Source organism: Girardinichthys multiradiatus, chromosome 5 (assembly GCF_021462225.1).
Source record: "Girardinichthys multiradiatus isolate DD_20200921_A chromosome 5, DD_fGirMul_XY1, whole genome shotgun sequence".
Classification (NCBI taxonomy): domain Eukaryota; kingdom Metazoa; phylum Chordata; class Actinopteri; order Cyprinodontiformes; family Goodeidae; genus Girardinichthys; species Girardinichthys multiradiatus.
Window position 1 is genome coordinate 38636080 of NC_061798.1, and position 15034 is coordinate 38651113.

General features: G+C 39.6%; 1 protein-coding gene across 2 annotated transcripts; it reads right to left on the minus strand.

Moving 5' to 3' along the window:
• Positions 1-1335: 1335 nt before the first annotated feature.
• LOC124867886 (beta-1,3-galactosyltransferase 2-like) lies at positions 1336-14589 on the minus strand. 2 transcript variants are annotated; one of them, XM_047364563.1, is made up of 3 exons: positions 14394-14589; positions 14173-14287; positions 1336-3019 (listed from the first exon to the last, which is right to left on the minus strand). In XM_047364563.1, exons 2-3 carry the CDS (start codon positions 14256-14258, stop codon positions 1915-1917), a joined length of 1191 nt encoding a protein of 396 aa, XP_047220519.1. In that variant the 5' UTR covers positions 14259-14287; positions 14394-14589; the 3' UTR covers positions 1336-1914. The 2 variants fall into 2 exon arrangements, with proteins under 2 accessions (XP_047220519.1, XP_047220520.1); XM_047364564.1 differs by lacking the exon at positions 14394-14589 and adding an exon at positions 14356-14374.
• Between the last annotated feature and the right edge of the window lie 445 nt (positions 14590-15034).

Here is a 15034-nt window from a genome sequence, read left to right on the forward strand (position 1 = left end):
CTGTCAGCACCAAATATTTTAAGAATACTTTAGTTGACCTTTGATTATGTTTTTAAACATGTACATGATCATACGCGTACACACACACACACACACACATATATATATTGTAATGGCTATTTGTCCTCAAACTTTAGCAAAACGAATCAAATAGCCTTTCTGACACTGTCAGGGGTTAGGCTTTGGGCAGGTCAAAAAAACTTGCACCTGATGGCCCATTCAAAAAAAACAAAAAAACAAACATTAACCGAAAATAGTATGTACATACATACACACATGTGGATATATAGATGAATATTTTCTATATATAGTACCCTTGCAGGTCGTCTAGCATACAGACCACTTTAATGTAAACAGTTTCAAATGGCCTGACAATACAATCAGGGGAGATGCAACAGGTAAAACATGGAAGATCTTCATAAATGTGGCCAATTGAAAAGATTTTCATGTTAAGATGTATCTGATGTATATAGTAGAGGGAGCACTTGGGTTACCCTTCAAATGTATTAGCTCTGAAATCCAAATGTGAATAAAGTGTTAACTAAGTAACTAAAACCTCCCAGCCAATGCTCTAAAAAAAAAGGAACTATGGGGCAAAATTTTATGCTTCCTTTCTAATGACGACTTGTCAAAAGTCCACTGCAGCATCCAAAAACGTCTTTAAAATGCAAAATTGCATTCTTTCTGCAGTCACTGTGCTGTATTTTTCCATAATATCATTGCCTCTGACAAATAGAGTAACACTGTTTATCTGAAAAAATGTTCTGCAGGGAAAACCTGCATCTTGGCTTTCACTTTTGAGTTATTTCATACTTGTCGCCCACCTTAGTCATTGTTACCGTCAAATTAAGGAAGACTATCAGTTTCACTATCTACAGGTCTGACATTTATCCAAGAGTGACAAGAATACAGCCTTTGTTCAAGGACATTCACAAAAAGTCCCAATTGTAGTTTGCCAAACTTGCATGAAATCACAAAAGTTCAAACCCCGTTTCATCTGAGCAGGTTTTTCCAACCATCTGTTATCTGTGGAGGAAAACCAACACTGCACATCACACTGAACACACCATCCCCACGGGTGTGGAAGCATCATGTTGTGGGGTACTTTTCCTCAGTAGGGAGAAGAAAGAGCTGATAGAAAGACAGACCTAATTTAATGTCAATCCAGAAAGCAAAATACTTGAGACTGAGGTGGAGGTTCACTTTCCAGCAGGATAAGAACCCTAAACGTACGGCCAGAGGTACAATGGAAGGGTTTAAATACAAGCATAATCAGGCTTTAGTTAAAAACAGTTAAAATCAAGGCAAAAAGAAAACAAAACCTGACACAAAAACTTAATTTTCACATTTTATTTAAAAAAACTCAAACTTTGTTAATACCCATAGACTGTACAGCTGATTCATCTCATTAACCAATTAGACAAACTTAATATATTGTAAGCTTTTCCCTGTTTGTAGCATTTTACTAATTTATGTTGTGTGAACTTCAAGTAATGTTTTTTTCTACCCAAGCCCTTTTTAATGTTGACAAATTGTTTTACTGTTTTTCTATACATTAACAGTTAAAGCACAGGTTGACCCTTCAGTTTAAACGACTTGCAAGTCAGCTTTCTGAATATATTTTTTTAAACTATTACACAAACAAGCAGAAAAGTATGTAGCCCACTACAACTCCAGTAGCGGTTCACATTCTGTAGATTAACTGCGTTTTACATTATAACTTCACATTATAACTTCAGACATTTTAAATAAAAATACCTTAGGAATAAAAAAATAGTTCTTGCTTTATTTTTAAAAGTTGATTGCAGTTTACCCTTAAACTGTAGAATCCATATGTCTTTTTCAATAACAGGAGAATATAGAACTAAGTTAAACCCTGAGGGATGTCATATTGCATCTGTAGTGTGAAAGGTTCTAACAATGAGGTCCAGGCTTCTTATAGTCTGTCCAATAATTTATCAATTGTTCTGAAGAACCAAGAATGTATGTAATGATCTTAGAGAATTCACAGCGATTATACTCAGAATTATACGCCTTAAACTGGGAAGGATTTGGTGGAGATGTTGGTGAAAGTCCAAGCTTTTTCATACACTCTCCAATATAAGCATCCTCTATATTAAAGGGTTTGATATATTTTGAGACTTTCACAAATTTAGCAGGAAGATCATTGGAAAAGATGTAACCCATACCCAGGGTGTATGTGGGATACTGGGGATCAGGGTACATCTCCTCGGGAACGTACCACTTTGAGTTCTTTGATCGAACAACCGGCCTGTTCCACATAAGCATTCCGGTAAGATAGTTCAGCTTGGGGATACCCGGCATCTGCAGCATGATCACCAGGTTATCAATGTTCAGGAACATGTCAGAGTCCACCTTCATGGCATAAGCTGCTGTAGGGCAGCGTGTGGCCAGCCAGTCCATAATTACCATAGTTTTAATGGTCAGGTTGAGATACGAGTCCATGAAGTTGCTCTGGATCAGGTCATGGTACCGCTGATTCTCCTGTTTGAGCGTCTCGACATCAGCTCCTCCATCGAGACCCAACATGAAGAGAGTGAGTACCACCTCACCATTAACCACGCTGTCTTTACCCCACGTCTGGCGGATCGCATCCCGAGCTGCAACGTTTTTTGGTGCCACCGGCACCATCAGAACCAGGAAAGGTGTGTTTTTGCAAACCTCAGCATTATCGATAACAAACTGGTAGTTGCTTGGATAGGCTTGATGGTACTGAAGACCTTCAGGCTGCACAGCTGGAGATTCTGTGGTTTCATTAATTGTATTTAGAGTAACTTTGTGTTTTGGGTGGACTCGATAAGCAGGTGCTCTAGCTTGATAGCTCTGGTTGAAAAGTAAATAGTACTGTCTGTGAAGAGAAAACCTTTTGGACCACAATAAAGCATTGTCTGACAAGGCCAAACATATGACAAACACGAGTAAACACAGCACAAGCAGTCCCTGAAACCAGGACTGAAACAGAAGAATCTTAAGACGACACAGGTCCTTGGTGATCTCCCTGAAAAGAAACAGACAATTAAAACTCATTAATATTTCATTCCTAAATAAATATGATACAGAATAGACGTATTAGATCTAAGCAAATTAGATTACATCAGCAGCACAATAATAGCTGTAACATTGTTTCGATGCATTTCATAAAGGAAGTCATCTACTCAAAACAAATAATTAACACAAGCCCAGCCTAGCAAAGTATTCTTACCGCTTGAACTTGCTTTCATTTGGATTTCATGCATCATATAAAACTTATTAGGGAATAATTGCAAAGTAGAAGGGAAATAACAAGCACACTTTCCCTTTTCTTTCATTCACTAACCGTGTTCAGCCGTTTTTACTCAGGCACCCCTGAGTAACATCGAGTGCTTTAAGAGGTCACCTAATTAGTAAAAAGAGAATATCTGCTTGTAATTTAATCTCAGTATATCATGTCAGAGATACAGTTGTCCAACAAATTTTGTTTTTTCATGTTAATGAACAATCTTACTCATAGAATACCACAAGAAAAACAGGTGTTTGGTGCTTGGATAAATGATCTTTACTAGTATTTACATATGCTTGCTTCCACTTGGTAAAAGCATGGAACCAAAGCCTCTAAAAGAACAACTGCATAGGAAGTCACTTACTCTGAAAAACATTAAATTGGCCTCTATTAACAATTTAAAGAACCTTGAGGTTATGTTTGACCAGCACATATCATTTGAATCCAATATTAAACAGGTTTCTTGAACTTCCTTCTTTCACCTCCACTATATTGCTAAAATTAGTTAATAACACTTTTTCAAAAGGTACTAGTGTGCTCAACTGGTTCTCCTCAGGGTTGTGTTTTATAATGCCTGCTATTTATGCTCTACACTAATGAGAATCAGAGCCAAATAGAGTCTGAGTTCATCATTAAATTTGCTAGTGACTCTCTAATTGTTAGCCTTTTGCAGGACAAGGAGGCAAGCCATGGCCCAGTTTTAGATTAATTTAGGCAATGGTCCGACAATTTATACTTGCATCTAAATATTTCCAAAACAAAAGAGATGTTGACCGATTTCCGTAGGAATCAGCCTATAATTATACTAACACTCATTATTGGTACAGTTGTTGAGATTGTCAGGCAGTACAAGTATTTGGGCACTATCCTGGATAATAAGCTAGTGGATAATAAACGTTTGTGGCAAACACAAATGTCCTCTATAAGAAGGTCAACCAGAGGTCGTTTGTTCTAAGGTAAATGAATGGATGTAATGGTTTTTTTTTTATGTTTTTTTTTTCCTTTATTGAATCTGTTTTAACTTTTGGAATGGTGTGCTGGTTTGGTATCCTCAGCTTGGCAAACAAAAAGAGGTTATTAGGTGTAGTTAGGGTCTGTACTAAGATTGTCGTTGCTGATTTGAGAACCCTTAATCTGGTCTTCAGAACAAAAGTGACTAAGAGGCAACATCAATCCTCGGTAACATTTGCACACTGACATCAGTGCTCCTACCATCAAGAAGGAGGTTTACATACGCCCACAAGGCAAGACAAAACCAATATTTGAGGTATTTTATTCCCTTAGCTGTTAGGTTTTAAATAATTTCTGATACTTTTGCTGCTTGGAGTTCTGATATTCTGATTGAACCACAGCTGCAATGTACTCTTTACCTTTTTTGTTTTACATAGAAAGTACTCCTGGACTAGTGCTTCTGATTTTTTTGTGTGCTGTTTTTTCAAACCCCCGGTCGGTTGCAGCAGATAGCCGCTCTCACTGAGACAGGTTCTGCTAGAAGTTTCTTGTTGTTAAAGAGCAGTTTTACTTTTCACTGTCACCACCCACATGATCAGTATGAGGTATCGCTGCAAAGTTAATTACACAATGCAAATGAATTTCCACTGTTGCTATATGCTTATTCAGGAGGATTCACTGCAAAGTTAGCAAATCAATGCATTCAGCTGGGTTTTCTTTAGACATTTTTACCAATTGTCATTGTAAACTGAACTTGACTGCATTGTTTTATTACTAAGACTGATTTGGAATATATGCAATTGACTTCACAGGTCTGTCTAAAAAGTCGATCAGACAGCTGCAGTTGATCCAGAACGCTGCAGCCTGCGTCCTTACTAAAACTAAGAAAGTGGAGCACATCACCCCGGTTCTAAAGTCCTTACGCTGGCTCCCTGTAGCTCAGAGAATAGACTTTAAAATACTTCTGTTAGTCTATAAATCTCTGAATGGCTTAGCACCAAAATACATTACAGACTTGTTGTCAGTGTATCAACCACCCAGACCTCTCAGGTCTTCTGGCTCAAATCTACTCTGCATACCCAGAACCAGAACCAAACATGGAGAAGCAGCTTTTAGTTCTTATGCTCCACTAATCTGGAATAAACTCCCAGCAAACTGTAAAAAACCCTAAAATGCTTCAAATCAAGATTAAAAACGTATTTAGAGTGGCCTTTGACTGTTATCTAAACATTATTAAAGTCTTCAGTCCAATTTTCCTTTCGTTTTCTTAGCCATCATTCTATTCTCTTTATTTTTTTAATTACCTCCATTTGATTTTCTGTATCATTGTAATGTTTTCCTTATGTACAGCACCTTGAGTGCCTTGTTGCTGAAAAGCGCTATATAAATAAATTTAACTTTACTTTGATTCTGTCTAAAAGACTGGACTGATTACATATTGTTGTATCTAAACTGAAATCTCATATCTAAACTTGATCCATTTGTCGTGTTAAGTTCCTTGTGACTGCATTGTTTGTGCATTGCGCTTTAAAATACCTGCCAAGACTGGGCCATCCACCTACACAGACATACCAGGCCAAGAAAAGAATTAATAGAAGAAGCAGCCAAGAGGCCCATAGTACCGCTTGAGGAGCTGCAGAGATCATACCTTAGGTGGGAGAATCTGTCGACTAGGTAGCTATTAGTGGCACAGCCCCAAAAGCCAGAAGCCATTTAGAGGACACAACTAACATGTTGAAGAAGGTGTTCTGGTCGGACTAAAACTTAACTTTCTGGCCTAAATGAAAACACTATGTGTGGTGGAAAACTAGCATTATTGCACACCTTCTCTGAAATAGGGACAAGTGAACTGGTCAGTGTGGATAGGAAGATTTATAAAGCCAAATGTTGTGTAATACCTGTTAAAACCTGTAAAAAGACTTAGGACTTAGGCAGAGTTCATCTCTCAGCAAAGCAATGATCAACTACAGCCAGAGCTTGAACTGAACAGTTTAGATTGCAAGATATTCATGTGTTACTTTGGGCTAGGTAAAATCCAAACATAAATCCAATTAACAACCTGTGGCAAGATTTGCAAATTGTTGTACACCTTTTCTTCTCTATCCAGTCTGACTGAGCTTGCACTAATTTGCTAAGAAAAATAGGCGAAGTCTCAAAATGCACAAAACTGATAGAGACCTGTTATTGCAACAAGATGTTTTTCTTCTTGGGGTTTAATTTATAGAAGAATTTGAATTCCATTAATCATTTTCTTTTCATTACATACTACTTTGGGTTAGCCTATTACATAAAATCAGAACAAAATGCATTGATGTTAGTCGCTGTAACATGACAAACCATGAAATATTCAAGGTGTGTAAGAAAATAGTTGCTAATCAAATGTGTGAGTATTTATACAGCAATGACCTGTTTCAAGAGTTTCAGTCAGGCTTCAGAGCTCATCATAGCACTGAAACAGCTCTGCTGAAAGTCACTAATGATATTCTTATTGCCTCAGATAATGGACTTGTGTCTGTACTTGTCCTCTTAGATCTCAATGGTGCATTTGATACAGTCGATCACAATATTATCTTAGAAAGGCTGGAATATTCTGTAGGGATCAGCGCTAGGCTGGTTTAAATTTTATTTGTCTGACAGATTCCAGTTTGTTCATGTAAATGATAAATCAACTTTAAACTCCAGGGTTAATTGTGGAGTACCTCAGGGTTCAGTACTTGGGTCAATTCTCTTTACTACTGGTCCTTCTCAAAATATTAGCATATTGTGATAAAGTTCATTATTTTCCATAATGTAATGATGAAAATTTAACATTCATATATTTTAGATTCATTGCACACTAACTGAAATATTTCAGGTCTTTTATTGTCTTAATACGGATGATTTTGGCATACAGCTCATGAAAACCCAAAATTCCTATCTCACAAAATTAGCATATTTCATCCGACCAATAAAAGAAAAGTGTTTTTAATACAAAAAACGTCAACCTTCAAATAATCATGTACAGTTATACACTCAATACTTGGTCGGGAATCCTTTGACAGAAATGACTGCTTCAATGCGGCGTGGCATGGAGGCAATCAGCCTGGGGCACTGCTGAGGTCTTATGGAGGCCCAGGATGCTTCGATAGCGGCCTTTAGCTCATCCAGAGTGTTGGGTCTTGAGTCTCTCAACGTTCTCTTCACAATATCCCACAGATTCTCTATGGGGTTCAGGTCAGGAGAGTTGGCAGGCCAATTGAGCACAGTGATACCATGGTCAGTAAACCATTTACCAGTGGTTTTGGCACTGTGAGCAGGTGCCAGGTCGTGCTGAAAAATGAAATCTTCATCTCCATAAAGCTTTTCAGCAGATGGAAGCATGAAGTGCTCTAAAATCTCCTGATAGCTAGCTGCAATGACCCTGCCCTTGATATAAAACACAGTGGACCAACACCAGCAGCTGACACGGCACCCCAGACCATCACTGACTGTGGGTACTTGACACTGGACTTCTGGCATTCTGGCATTTCCTTCTCCCCAGTCTTCCTCCAGACTCTGGCACCTTGATTTCCGAATGACATGCAGAATTTGCTTTCATCCGACAAAAGTACTTTGGACCACTGAGCAACAGTCCAGTGCTGCTTCTCTGTAGCCCAGGTCAGGCGCTTCTGCCGCTGTTTCTGGTTCAAAAGTGGCTTGACCTGGGGAATGCGGCACCTGTAGCCCATTTCCTGCACACGCCTGTGCACGGTGGCTCTGGATGTTTCTACTCCAGACTCAGTCCACTGCTTCCGCAGGTCCCCCAAGGTCTGGAATCGGCCCTTCTCCACAATCTTCCTCAGGGTCCGGTCACCTCTTCTCGTTGTGCAGCGTTTTCTGCCACACTTTTTCCTTCCCACAGACTTCCCACTGAGGTGCCTTGATACAGCACTCTGGGAACAGCCTATTCGTTCAGAAATTTCTTTCTGTGTCTTACCGTCTTGCTTGAGGGTGTCAACAGTGGCCTTCTGGACAGCAGTCAGGTCGGCAGTCTTACCCATGATTGGGGTTTTGAGTGATGAACCAGGCTGGGAGTTTTAAAGGCCTCAGGAATCTTTTACAGGTGTTTAGAGTTAACTCGTTGATTCAGATGATTAGGTTCATAGCTCGTTTAGAGACCCTTTTAATGATATGCTAATTTTGTGAGATAGGAATTTTGGGTTTTCATGAGCTGTATGCCAAAATCATCCGTATTAAGACAATAAAAGACCTGAAATATTTCAGTTAGTGTGCAATGAATCTAAAATATATGAATGTTAAATTTTCATCATGACATTATGGAAAATAATGAACTTTATCACAATATGCTAATATTTTGAGAAGGACCTGTATATGCTTCCAATAGGTAAAATTATAAGGCAGCATAGGATCAATTTTCACTGTTACGCTGATGATACTCAGCTTTACTTATCCATAAATCCTGATGAACCCAACCAGTTAGATAGACTACAAGCATGTCTTGAAGACATAAACACTTGGATGACTTAAAATGTTCTGCTTCTAAATTCAGACAAGACAGAAGTTGTCGTCTTTGGACCGGAGTCTTTAAAAAAAGAAACTGCTTAGTCAATCACTTAACCTGGATGGCATTAAATTGACCTCTGGTAAAAAAGTAAAAAACCTTGGTGTTATTTTTGACCAGGACATGTCATTTAAATCCCATATTAAACAGGTTTCTAGGATTTTCTTCTTTCACCTCTGGAACATTGCCAAAATTAGAAATATCCTATCTAGGAGTGATGCTGAAAAACTAGTCCATGCATTTGTTACTTCAAGGCTGGACTATTGTAATTCTTTACTATCAGGGTGTCCACAAAATGCAGTTAAAAGACTTCAGCTGATACACAATGCTGCAGCAAGAGTTCTGATCAAAATTAAAAAGATAGATCATATGATATTTTAGCTTCCTTTCATTGGCTCCTGGTAAATCCAGAATAGAATTTAAAATTATCCTCCTCACATATAAAGCCCTTAATGATCTTGCTCCATCATACATCAGAGATCTGATTGTTCCATATGTTCCTAACAGGGCACTTTGTTCTCAGACTGCAGGTTTACTGGTGGTTCCTAGAGTCTCTAGAAGTAGAATGGGAGGCAGATCCTTTAGTTATCAGCTCCTCTCCTGTGGAACCAGCTCCCAGTTTTAGTCCGTGAGGCAGACACCCTGTCTACTTTTAAGGCTAGGCTTAAAACTTTCCTTTTTGATAAAGCTTATGATAAGAGTGACTTAGGTTATCCTGAGCTATCTCTGTAGTTATGCTGCTATAGGCTTAGGCTGCTGGAGGACATAATGACCACTTTCACCCACTTCGCTACATTCTCACACTACTCTCCAATTTTGCGTTATTTGCTGTTATTTCAGCTTTTAACTTTATGTTCTCTCTCTTTTATCTTCCTAGAAGCTACACCTGGCCTGACTCTGTGTCTGCATGTGGCACCTTTCTGAAGGGGGGATTCGTCCAAGCTTCTGCTGGCAACAACTTAATGCTCACCCTCTACCGATGATCCACATGGCCCTGTCTTTCAGTGTTTAACCCGAGTCTCTCCTAAAGGCCTTTGGTAAATCTTTCTTTCTTTGTATTATTCTTCTTGTATTCAATTTTTGCATTGGAAATCATTGGATTTATTGTTTTCCAAATTAAACTTGTGTAATCTTAATTTCCTGCTGTTCATCTGTTCTTTCTCACAACATCCAGTCTGAGATGAGGTTGAGGCCGCAAGGATATCAGTGATAGGATTATTTTACCTCAACAGTATGTACCTGACTTGAGACGACGGTAATTGGTGCTATATAAATGAAACTGAATTGAATTGGATTGATGTAGGGGTCAATGACTTTGTCTGATGATTTAAAAACATGCATCATCTGTAGTTCACACTCAAATAAGGGTTTTGTTCAAATATTTCATAAACACCTTTCTTTCCTACAATAAAAGCTCATTGCCTTTCTTTCTTGAGTAAAACTTAAATACTGTATATTGTTAAGACCTGCCAATTTAGTTGTACATGGTGTTCAATGTTAGGTTTGAAAAAAAAAATTTGCAAAAGATCAGAGGAAGTGAGTGTTCATAACTGGTTGCTTATTAACCATGGTGTGGTTTTCTCTTTACTGAGTGAAAATTGGCTCATACATGCAGGAAAAACGGTTGCTGCACCCTTTTTTTCTTTTTCTGTGCCAACATTCAGTTGCCCTCTTCCCTTGAGGTTTTCAGTTTTATGCACTGGGTAAAAACTGACAACTGACATTGTTTGAACCTGACAATGGCAGATCTTGCTTTAAATGCTTAATTTTCTCCCTGGCCAGAGGCAACAAACAGAGTTACAGTAGGCCAATGCATGCTGTTTCACAACAACAGAAACATTACCGGCTATGCAAAAGGTTATATTTATCTAATCAAAAATGGTTGAATGATAGAAGCTTGCAACTTTTTAGACGTTATAGATATTTGCATTTACCAGCCCACTGACAGTCCCCTTTTTTTTTAATATACACACTTTCACTTGTGCTTTACTACAGGACATATTTTGTCATGTATTCAAATCACTAAAGGAATTCTGCTCTGCAGATTTTTGCTTGATTTTCCAACACAAATGTAGCACAAAAAAGGGAAGTTAATGTCCAATGCAATGCACTTTTAGCATTTTGCAACTTTTATGTTCAGCTCTGCTCAGCATTGTAGTGGGTTGCAAAACTGGACTTGCAGAACTCAAACTACGGTGTGCTTTTACACTCCAGTCACATTTATGATTGAGACAATTAAAAAAAAACTGACCAGTATCCACTAAGAAATATTAAAATAATTTTTACCTACATATTGTTATTAACAACTGGGAAATATCTTCACATGATTTGCATGATTTATTTTTCCATCATACATTGGTCACCTAACATCTAGTTATCCCTGCACTAAAATGATAAACAAGTTTAACTCAAACCATTCTTGGAGGGGGCAGCTGCTCTTTAGGGACTCCCCACTGACATCTTTAGGGATCTCTGAGGGGTCCCTAGCCTCGGTAGGTGCTGTATTGGTGTGGACAGAGGTGGCACAACAGGGGAGTAGTTGGGAAGCTGGCACCCACGGTGATTCATGCCGGTGAGCACCATGCAGGGCCCCCCTTGGTGGAGTCTCATTTGTGTGGGTGCACAGGGCATGTCCTGGAGCGATGAGCTCCTGTCAGATGGCCTATGGCTATTGGGGATGTGCAGGTACAGCCGTTGGACAGAAGGGCTACGCTGGGCTCTGGTAGGCATCCCTCCCTCCTGACATCCCAGGGGCTAGCTCATCTTGTGGAGTAGTAATGTTCCTTCCCTACTTTGGTCCTTTCATGTTCTGGCTGCCACGGTGGGCTGATGCCAACTCAGCGAGTTGGAGGGTCTGAGGGGATCTCCCCTGATTGGTGAGCAGCAGTTTTGCTACAGGGGGTTGGTACGGGCCCTGGCCACAGAGGGAACTGGATCCTGGGCTTGGCCTGGGCGTTGGGAGATGGTATGGGGCTAAATCAGGGGGCTGCTTGCCCTACATCTCACCCTGTGCCTCTTAGGCTTGGTGGCTGCTGTCCTGTGCTTCACTGATGACCTACGCATGTGCGTATAGCTGCCTTGGGGTGATGCCTTGTGTCTGTCTGCCTGGGGCTACTGAGGCCTTCTGACTGTTGCTGCTGTTGGTTGCTGTGTGTTGCAGGTTCTCAACATTCTAACAACTGTGCACTTCTAGGTGACAAACCCACTCACATACAGCCATTCAACACCAACACACTTATTTCTACACATTTGCTTGTTTACCCACCCACGTACAGACACACAAATAATCAAAATAGTTGAAGGTCATTCAATTCAATTCAAAGATACTTTATTGATCCCCGAGGGGAAATTAGAATTCCAGTACAACCCATCCACACATACATCATGACACAAGACAAGGGGGGGACGGGTCACCAAGGCTTTGCTGCCCACTCACAGGCGCTGCCCTTGCTAGATGAGAAAAGAGGCCACATTAGGAAAGTAGAGGGGAAAAAATCATATTTCACACTTTATCCTTATCAGGATACAGTTTGAGATTGCAAAAAACCTCAGCACAAAGAAGCAACAAGTTTACAAAACAACATCATGCCGGGAACGGTAAAGGTGGTGTGAGGGGTGCATATGTTTATTCTGAGCATGTGTGTGTGTGTGCAAGTGAGTGTGTGCAAGTAAGTCCATGAAGCACTGTCACAGAGGCCATTGTCCTTGATGGTACGTTGGAATGTTCATCAACCGGCCACAAAGTTCTGAGCAGGTCCACAGATGTCCTCAGGGAAGGGAGGGTGCAGAGGGAGCAGAGCGTCATGTTTACATAACTTCCAGGAGAAGTTGAAGATAGCCAGCCATCAAGACCGTGCAGGGGAGCCAGATTCAGAAAAACAATAATTATTTGGGTTAGGCTGACTCTTAATTTTCCGTCAGCCTTGAGAGTCTCGCTGGTGCTTCTCAAAGGCGAATCCAAACAGCCAAATTCCTGATCTTTCGCCAGATCCGAGCAAACAACTTTCTCCAAGATTTATCCCATTTCACCCCTGAGTCCAGGAACCGCAACCTGCCTGCGATCCTGTGTAAGGATCACATCCAGTCTGCGATTCAGCTCACGTAACATCTCAGTTTGAGTGCTCATCGCCCTGAAGATCCCATCACACATGCCAGGCAGCCTCACAATTGCCAGAACAGCTGCTGACATTCTCTGAATTTCTCGATATGCCAGGTAACCGCTGACTCCAAAAAGCAGAAATCCTGATATCAAACATCCAATTATATACACAACTTCCACATCCTCGACTGACATTATCGACAAACACACAATCCTCCACTTCTGCCAGGAGTCCATTGTGTATCCAGAGAAAAACGTCCCGTCCGGACAAGTTGGGCTCTCCTTCACCCTGTCTTCTCGTCAAGAAAATTTTATCAATTGCATTGAGAGACCAGCTGACCAAATCCATAACTAATAATTTGGAAGATATGCAAGAAGAGGCTCCAAAAAGAAGACAAGACACAGAGCTGAAGCAGGGCAAATATGGGAGGGGTGCGGGAGACAGAGAAAAAGCGTCCTCCTCCACCGAGAGCAGAAAGACAGGGTACTATTACATCAATGTGGCATACCTATTATGATGCTGGATCCAGTGATTAATAATCAAAATATATGCTGTTTTATTCTCTATGGGCTTACTGTTTGACATATCTACCACTTTTGAGCTGGTAAAATGTAATAATATACTTAGATTAGTTGGTTCATTAGAGCTAAACCAGTTGTTTTCTACAACCCAAAAAGAAAAACTACCACCACCTTCATAAAGTAATTCAGTCACCACAAAACAAACCAGCCAGAACAACAAATGTGTTTAAAAGCCTGACAGTTACATTTGATAAAAGTGTACAGGTGTACAAGAGGTAATACCAAGGAAATAGTTTTGAGGACAGTTAACTGAATAATTGTGATATAAAGTTTCTTCATTAAGATGCAGATACAGTTTTTGCCATTGTTTCTGCTTTGTTTTACACTAAGACTAAAAGCAACATAGTGTAGGAAGACTGGTTTACATGTTTTATGCAAATATAAAACTAACACTTCCTGCAACAAGAAAAAAATTAAATATCGAACCAGTCATTGCCCCTACAAGGAAACGCGATAAATGTCTAAATATTGCTTTAACGCTGCTTCTTTACTGAATTGATACAAACATATTTTAAAAACCGCTCCAAAAATATCACAGCTGTGTTTGTTTAAAAAAAAAATAGATGCTCTCACGCTAAAACAGGCGCTCCTGAGTGTACGACAGGGTAATTTGACCAAGTCAAGATTTAAGACAATTAAATTTACCACAATCTATTCCCGATAAAATGTTGTTAATTCGCAGGTCATTTTTAGTGAGTGCAATACATCAGGGTCCCCTACCTTCTCCGACCAGTTTCTCCATCCGAACCAATTTCTTGATCCCCGATGACTGCTACGACCCGACCCGTTTCTCCAGCCTTAGCCATCACCTCACGGATGTTTAACTTACAACGACCTGTGAGATATGAATCATTTCTAGGCCACAGTTAAACGTCAAGAGACTGAGAACAACGAGGCAAATACCTGGCGTGGGAGGAGACCAGAACAATGAGGCCACGTACCTTCATAACAAGCGGTCTTTAACCACTTCTAATGAAACGGTAAAGGAAACAAGAGGAGATTCAGATGAAAAGGGCACACCTACAAAGTTGATTAGCAGCGTTTCTAAACAAAGATCACTGTATGTTTTTAAATGAAACTCAGCTTTATAAGAAAGTTTTCACCCGAGACGTTTATACGTGCCACCTGCAGGATGCGCTTTATAAAGCTTGAACTGCATGAAAGTACAGATCGAATCTACTTCCTTAAAGGATGACATATGTTTTTATCATAAGCTAAAACCATATAAAGCAAATATACCTGAGGCAGAACTGGACAGCTCAAATATTTAATATCTTCTCTTAATTCTTTCTACATTGATCAAAAGTGGCGGTTTGTGCAAGAATGCATTAATCTTTTTTTTCTTTTCTATGTCGTTGAGAAAGCTAAGGCTTATCAATTTTTTTTAACTAATATCTGTTTAAAAAAAAGAAAAGAAAAGCATCTTTTATCAGTGTAGCATAATTTAGTCTATGGTCCAAAAATATGTTGTTTTTGTTTAATTTTTTTTAAATTTATTTAGTTTTTTTGAGAAATGGAATAAAGGTTTACCTAGAGATGGCCTAGAACACAAGGTGAAGGTTATTAAACGCCGGCCACATTT

Excerpts from the sequence above, each read along its gene's own strand:
- LOC124867886 (XM_047364563.1), bottom strand. The coding sequence starts at position 14,258 with ATGGCTAAGGCTGGAGAAACGGGTCGGGTCGTAGCAGTCATCGGGGAT. Across the intron at positions 3,020-14,172 it reads GGAGAAACTGGTCGGAGAAG|GGAGATCACCAAGGACCTGT; the intron begins GTAGGGGACCCT and ends GTTTCTTTTCAG.